The sequence below is a fragment of the Brassica oleracea genome, chromosome C6 (assembly GCF_000695525.1).
Source record: "Brassica oleracea var. oleracea cultivar TO1000 chromosome C6, BOL, whole genome shotgun sequence".
Classification (NCBI taxonomy): Eukaryota; Viridiplantae; Streptophyta; class Magnoliopsida; order Brassicales; family Brassicaceae; genus Brassica; species Brassica oleracea.
This window is the reverse complement of record NC_027753.1, coordinates 29,337,983-29,345,563: the sequence shown is the minus strand read 5'-3', so window position 1 is coordinate 29,345,563 and position 7,581 is coordinate 29,337,983. Positions and strand designations below refer to the sequence as shown.

General features: G+C 36.0%; 1 protein-coding gene across 2 annotated transcripts; it reads right to left on the bottom strand.

Annotated features, from left to right (window-relative positions):
- Window positions 1-3,461: 3,461 nt before the first annotated feature.
- On the bottom strand, window positions 3,462-5,854 carry LOC106297095 (WAT1-related protein At1g70260-like). Of its 2 annotated transcripts, none has more exons than XM_013733372.1 (7): window positions 5,539-5,854; window positions 5,363-5,425; window positions 4,776-4,892; window positions 4,434-4,689; window positions 4,179-4,337; window positions 3,794-3,945; window positions 3,462-3,693 (listed from the first exon to the last, which is right to left on the bottom strand). In XM_013733372.1, exons 1-7 carry the CDS (start codon window positions 5,730-5,732, stop codon window positions 3,513-3,515), a joined length of 1,122 nt encoding a protein of 373 aa, XP_013588826.1. In that variant the 5' UTR covers window positions 5,733-5,854; the 3' UTR covers window positions 3,462-3,512. The 2 variants fall into 2 exon arrangements, with proteins under 2 accessions (XP_013588826.1, XP_013588827.1); XM_013733373.1 differs by having other exon boundaries at window positions 4,434-4,686.
- Between the last annotated feature and the right edge of the window lie 1,727 nt (window positions 5,855-7,581).

Sequence of the window (7,581 nt, the reverse complement as noted above, 5' to 3'; positions counted from 1 at the left end):
TGTCTTCCCTTTTTTTTCTTGGGCAAACTACTCATTACTTCAAAAAGTCTAGTACGAAAATAAAGAGACTACTCCTCCAAATCATGAAAGTTCTGCAGCTCAAACAAAGCTGATTTTGCTAGAGAATCAGCCACTGCATTTTTCACACGCGGCATAAACTGAAAGAAAATTACTGCAAAAGAGTTTGCTAAAGAAAAGATATCATGCAACACAATGAGAACAAATATATCTCGTTCATGTTTTTTAATGAAGAAGACGAGAACCTTGCAGTCTGAGAAGACATTAATGTGATGTATTCCAAGTGAAATTGCCATAAGAAGGACCGCCAATGCCTCTCCTACAAGGACTGAGGTGACAAAGCAACTGTTAGAAGAGAAGGGCAGTGACTTGATATCCTGCGGATCTCAATGCCAGCCCATACCACAGCTTTCGGATCCTCCATCCCATGCAGGATCTGAGTAAACTGTCAAAGCGTTGGAACCTGTAACAACAGAGGATCGAGGAAGAATATTATTAGGATGAGCTTGTTTAGAGTGGACCAATGTGTTAGTTTTCAAAACAATAGTGTCTTGGGCTCCTTTCCAAGCTCTGATATCATGAATAATCTTCAAGACAATTTCATCGACTGTAAAGTCCTTATTCTCGAAGAGCAATTTGTTTCGGTTTGTCTAGAGTGTCCATAGGAGCCACGGGTAGATGGGAGAGCTGCCTACACCAGTTCGGGGGGGGGCACACCATTCTATGACATGCTTGTAGGAGTTGGCTTACTGAAGATATTGATGTTGACGAGGGTTTGAAGAGAGCTGAAACTTGTTCCCACACTCGTATTGCATAGGGACAGTTCAGCAGCACATGCAATTCCGACTCCATCCCTCCACATCTCTAACAAACACTATCTGTACCAATCCCACGACGTTGTAACAGAGTTCCAACTGGAAGTGCTCCAGCATTTGCCTTCCATAAGAAATGTTTGAGTTTTGGAGATGTGTTGACTTGCCATATACAAGTTTTTCAGTTAAACTCAGTCACATCTTCAAGCGAGGTGGTTATTTTTGCAGTGGTGTATCCCAATTTTTTCGAGTACAGTCCATACTTCATATGTATCCAGGCGAGCTCATCGTGGATGTGAAAACTTGCAGGAATGATCCTGTGAATATGCTTAAAGGAAGTGAAGTCTGATAGCAGTGAGGTCCCATTGTCGAGTTACTGGGTCCAAAAGATCTGCAACTTGAAGGGAAGCGTTGAATTATGTCGGTGGACCAATAGGAACTAGTGGTGAGGCTATAGATAACCATGGACCCAACCAGACATATATAGGAGTATGTCTTCCCTAACACAAACTCCTATATATAGCGTCGGAGGGAGAGGTTTCTAGTTAGATTTTTCTTAAAAGAAAACATTGCTACTATTGATATTCATTTTGGCTTCAAGACTTTGAGTTTCACTCATGTAGATTATGAGCCTGATCGGTAATGTTATAGATTTAAAATTTTTGTTCTAGGATTAAAGCTTTAAATTTTATTAATGTGGCTCTAGAATTAACTTTTTTTGGAAATGACAAAAAATTGGCTGTGAAAATTTGGATATCTACGGCACACACACATGCGTAAACATTGAAAATGGTTGTGAACTTATTAAAATTAATAAAGTATAATTGATGTAGATTTAAGGCTTTAGATATAATTATAGCTTTGGACAGCCACTACAGCAACCACCAATCATCTTCTATGTGCTATGAAATTAGAAGCTAATAAACATGAGAATATATTTTCAAATAGATTTCATTAACTTTTTAAAGTTTTTTAAAAAGATTTTCTTAGTCCAATATTAATCTAGGACTTATTTTCCAAATATCCAAAAAAAATTGGGAAATTAGATTTTAGGAAAAAGAGTAGAAAAAGATAGGAAGAGAAAATAGAAAAAAGTGGGGTTTTGGTTATTTAGTGAATTATAGTATTTTTTAGTGTTATTGGACCTAGTTTCCCATTAATCTAACTCTTCTTCTACTGCTTTATTTGGTCGAATTCTCTAGGACAAATTATTCTGACCCTAACAATTGAAAATTTTGGAACAACATTTTCTTAGCAAATTGGAAATTTAATTAAAACAATAGATTCTAATCCCTTATGTGTTAAAAAAAAATCCCTTAAGAATGTCATATCTAGCTATTTTCCAAGTGCTGGATTACAGTTCAGGATTGAAGTGCCACAAAGTTATTGGCCATCCTGGAAAATAAAATGATCAAGCTTACAATAATATTAATTTGCTCCCTTGGTTGTTATCACTATAATTAGTCGAATGTTGTTTTAAACAAAACGAAAAATCCAAATTAAAATGATCACGTCACAAAAACTTTGGATTTGTCCACCAAATATGGTCCCCCGCAAGCTGATATGCTCTAACACGTAATAGAAATGATAGTCCAAAGTATATCATTTAAATTAATTCACTAAAATTGAAAATAAATCTAATTGCTAAACCAAAAAAATAAAAATCCAATCCAACAATTTTTATCTTCGTAACTAAACCTAAACCAAAACCTTGCAAATCCAACTTATCGTTGTGAAACCAGAGAATGAAATCTATGTTTCTGTATTATTTATAAACATAATGAGCCCTTTATATATAGCGAATTACACCGTCATAGAATAATGGAAAAATTAAAGAAAAGAAATACAAATATGGAAATAGTACCAATCATAATCTAATAAGGAAAATACAAGATGCCGATTCTTTCTTTCTCTCCTTACGGTCGACACTCTCTCTCTAGCATTGGGCCGATTATGAACCGGGTCGGTTATGGACATCCACAATATGATTTACAACACTCCCCCTCAGATGTCATAACCATACAGAGTTTGTAATACGCTTTGGATATTGCCTCATTAAAACCTTACCAGGAAAACCCAGTGGGACAAAACCATGGTGACCCTAAGCGCCAGCGAGTGGCGAACCTTCACCAAATCAAAGACACTCGTATGGGGCTTTACTACAACTTCGTATTAGGCCCATATGTATGAAATCGAGAACTTATTTCATCTAAACTCGTATTACCACTATTTTTAGCTCTTGAGTTATTTCCATATGTGAAAATCTATTTAATTTAGTGACCAAAAAGTTAACTAATATTTTTACAAAAAAATGTTTATAGTTTAATTTAAAATTTTTGAATTTTACATATTTAATTGGTCGCATCAAACAACTTGTACAATGTATATAACATATAAAATATCCGGAATACAATCGATCATTTTGGAAATTATTCATTACGTAAAAGCATAATAGAGTGTGCTCTACAGTCTACATATCCAAATACGTGTATTTACATTGAGGTTTTTGCGTTTCGGACCAAAAAGCCTACTTCAGCAGTCTCCCATTGACACTGACGACTTATATATAAACACACTCTCACACGCATTTCTTCTTACTTACGCCACATAGAAAAAAAGAGGACAAGAAAAGATTTAAACGACCCTCCTTTTCTTCTCAAGAAAAAACGAATAATATACAATTCACACAGGACTTTCTTCCTGATTAATAAGCAATGGAACTTTGTATTCATCATCTTCGTGATGATGAATAGTTTTGATGGGTTTTCTTTCTTCTTTTGGATTTTGTTTTTCTTCGGTTTCCCTCAATTGTCCCCAAGAAACTGTGTAATATCCAACGCCACCTACGACTGCTCCTAACACACTGCACTCAGACACCAATCATATATAGTGATCAACACTCATGCTAGGTAATATAATATGCTAATAAATAATTACGATTATTAATGAATCTGTTAACGGACCTGCCGTAGTGAAGACTGTTGACGAAGAAGCTGGTACCAAAGAGTGTTGCCCAAAATATGCCAAAGGGTTTGAATAATGGCACGTAATATGGTCCTTTCATTTGGGTACACTTTACTTGTACGCTTGTCCGTATTACACTTCCGAAGATTCCCTATTTTTATTACACATCATCAAAGGTTCGTAAACTATATGATTCACTCTTTCTTTCTTTTCTGTTTATAAGAGCATTTGTCTACGAGGTTCCACAAAAATTGTGGATTCCACCAATACTTATACATATATAATATATATATACATAATACAATTTTAAGAGCTCGAATGAGACGAATCTCCATTGGAGGTGGTCTAAACTGTTTTTCTTAAAAAAGTCAGTAAATTAATTACCGTGGCAATAATGAGGCAAAGATCGTAGTTAGGTTCGATCTTCCACGCACTTAGGTCTCTTTCCATAAACAACGAGAAGATTAGGCATTGGATCGTCCCGACTATGCTGTAAAACGAAGCCACTTTCATTACGTGTGGATACTTTTTGACCGTCCCTGTCTGCCAAAGATTAAAGAAAAATTAATCTCAAAATTGAATAATATGCATTAAGATGGCTTCAGTATTATTGATAGTTCATATTGTTGTTGAATATACCTGAATAACATTGAATAGGGAGACAGAAAAGACAGCGGCCGCCAAAAAGATACAGCCGAGGAACCATTTATCAGGGATGTTGTAGTAGACCAGTAGTTTAGGGATTGAGTTTAGAAGACGAGTAGGGGAAGCAGACGAAGCTGGTCTTATGAAAGGACCTTTGTACAATTCTTCAGTGAATGCTCCGCTTAATGAGATTATTGTTCCCATAACTCTAGCCCTCGTGCTCGTGTTTCTCCAATCCAACTTGCTCCTTCTAAATAAGCATGCATATAGCTATAATATTTAAACATTACATCTAATTATATGCAGATTGTGAAATGGTGATTATAGATGGCTTACCCGAGGATAAGATTGAGCAAGAAGGAGAATGAAGGAATGAGTAATCCCATTGCACATACTACTATGGGTGAGCTGAAGCTTAGTCCCACAAATGCCAAATTTTGGAACAGAAATATCCTTCACATGTTTAAAATATTTCAATACAGTCAGTGTATGTGTATATGCATGAATAACATTTTAAGTACGTTAAAATGCATGCAAGTACGTGTGTGCTAGCTAGCAAGAAGGCAAAAAAAAAAAAAGAAGGTAAAATAAGTAGACACGTCGTCATGCAATTTTTTAAAAAATATATATTAATTACACGTGTGCGATGTATGCCGCTCACAAAGAAACTCACGATGTTCAAAATACTAAAATAATATAATATCTTAAGGCTTGTTTATATTATAACTGAGTAAACGCCACGCAGTTTTTCATATGATAAAATAATATTCATCAAAACTATTTGGTGGTTGATACGTAATGGGGTTTCCCAACACGGACCTCGTATTAGTGCTATTGCAGAATAAAATATTGGGGGGAAAAGCCTGGCTCCCAAAATCTAGAATTATAAGAAAACATTCAGTAATAAAGAGAGAGGACCTTACCCGGTGAAACCTAGACAGAAAACACGAGCGAGGAGTGGCCAAGAAAAGATAGATTCTTTAGTTCTGCAAGGATATCATAAAAAAAAAAAAAAAAAAAAAATAACTGAAAATGTGTTAAGATTGATTATTAAAGACATATTATGTTTTGTTATAAAATATATAGATCACGTAGATACCTGTCCTTCCTATGGAAGAAGAAAGAAAAGGGAAGAAGAAGCATAGCTCCCAAAGCGTTTGTGTAAACAACGAAAACAAAAGGACTCATCCCTCCCGTTAGTGCCGTCTTGGCCATTATCGTAAGAGCAATCGTGCATGCCTCCATTATCACCATTGCCACGAACGGCACAAACTCTCTAACCTTCACTTCCATCTCTCTCCTTCTGGACGTTTTTAAAAACGGCACGGTGTTTCCTAGCTCCAAGAATCTCGGCAAATATAAATAGATTTGGAGAGAGAGGGAGAGAGAGAAAGAGAGGTGAAGAAGATCTTCAATGCTAGAGGATACCGAATTATTGGTTTCATTTCTCTATCATTTATAAAGGGAGAGGAATTGTCATACATTTCTTTTAATATTTATCATTATCTATTTTTCAGATATAACCTTTCACGAAGAGGTGAAGCTACTTTTAGCGTGATGAAGCTACACGAGTAGTGACTCCACCGTTGCACTAAAGGTGAGATGCTTAAGTCACATTCTTTTTCATTTTTTATTTCCTAGCATGTGTTTAAACATAAATCCAAATAGGTGATACTGTATCTGAAGATCATTTTATTTATGTAGTTACGTCGCGTTTTGTCTCATAACGTATTAAGAGATCATGATAAACTTGTAACCTACGTGGATTCTCCTAATATATGATCAGACTTTCTATAACACCCTGTGTTTAGACATATCGACTTAGACCATAATTATAGCGGTTTCTAAAACCCGATTCTGTGTGATTTTAATGTGTGGGCCCCAAGTGTTTTTTAAAAAACGGTCACGAAAGTCGCGAGTGAAGGATCGGTCTTGGACTGGTTTTTTACTGTTTGCGGGCCCTTGGTTCAATTTTTTTTTTTAAGGACAAAAAATATATATAAAAAAAAAAATTAAGGACCCCGTATCGGGTATCAAGCGATAATCATGCTCTTAGATTGGTAAATGTAATGATATTAAGCACCCACTCTCCCATGTAATGAGGGAATTTTATTTTGAGCAATATAATGAAGGGGATATTAACTGATTCAGTGTTTTTTTTGCTAAAAATGATTCAGTGTTGTTTCATAAAATATATATTGATTAAAGTCATAATTATTACGAAGAACAAATGATATATCTAAGCTAACAAATAGTAAGTGATCGAATGGTTTAGTGAGTAACAATGGTTCACGCATTTCCATTACGATTACATACTACCATAACTTCTGCTAACAATGATAAAAACTTCAATCGTTCAAAATATCACTGAAGAACTAGTATTTTATGGGAAAAAAAAAGGAAACGACAAGGCATTTGGCTGACATAAGCAGCGTAAAATCTTGTAAGTTTACAATCAGCATATTAATTTATACAGTAGGCCAGGCTATTTGTCTACTCCTGGCTGCGGTTGATTAAGGACCCACAGACGGAAAATAAAAAGATGATGGGGTCCAAATTGAATAATGATAAAACTGATGACCCGATATTTTTATCAGAAAGAATTGAAGAAAGGTTTCATCTCTTGTCAACCTTCCATTACAGTCCAAGTATTTGATATTGTAAGAACATGTTTAACGGGCGGTCCTTAGTGGGATTATACATAAAATGATCCAATTAAATAAATCAAAACAAATTAAATATGATGTTATCGATCCTAAAGAGGGGATTTGGGTGACCGACTATATGATCGGTTATATGGGGCACGTGTCAGTAGTTAGGCTAAAGTATATGGTTCTGTATTTTTTTTTAATATAATTTCTTCTCTCCTCTCTCTCCTTTCTCTTGTGTTCTCCGTCGTGCGAAAGAGAAGCGAACCGTTGATCGATCGAAACTCTCCGACGGAGCCTCCACCACCGATCCTCCGTCGCCGTTCTCGTCTTCTTCGTCGGAGAGGAAGTATCGAAACTCACCACCGATCGAAACCCACCACCGATCGAACCCCACCACCGATCGAAACCCACCAAGGACGATCCTCCGTCTTCTCCGTCTTCTCAGTCTTCTCTCGTTTCGATCCTCCGTCTTCTCTCGTCTTCTTCTCCGC

Excerpts from the sequence above, each read along its gene's own strand:
- LOC106297095 (XM_013733372.1), bottom strand. The coding sequence starts at position 5,732 with ATGGAAGTGAAGGTTAGAGAGTTTGTGCCGTTCGTGGCAATGGTGATA. Across the intron at positions 4,690-4,775 it reads TTGCTCAATCTTATCCTCGG|AAGGAGCAAGTTGGATTGGA; the intron begins GTAAGCCATCTA and ends ATGCTTATTTAG. Across the intron at positions 3,946-4,178 it reads TTTGCCTCATTATTGCCACG|GGAATCTTCGGAAGTGTAAT; the intron begins GTAATTAATTTA and ends TAATAAAAATAG.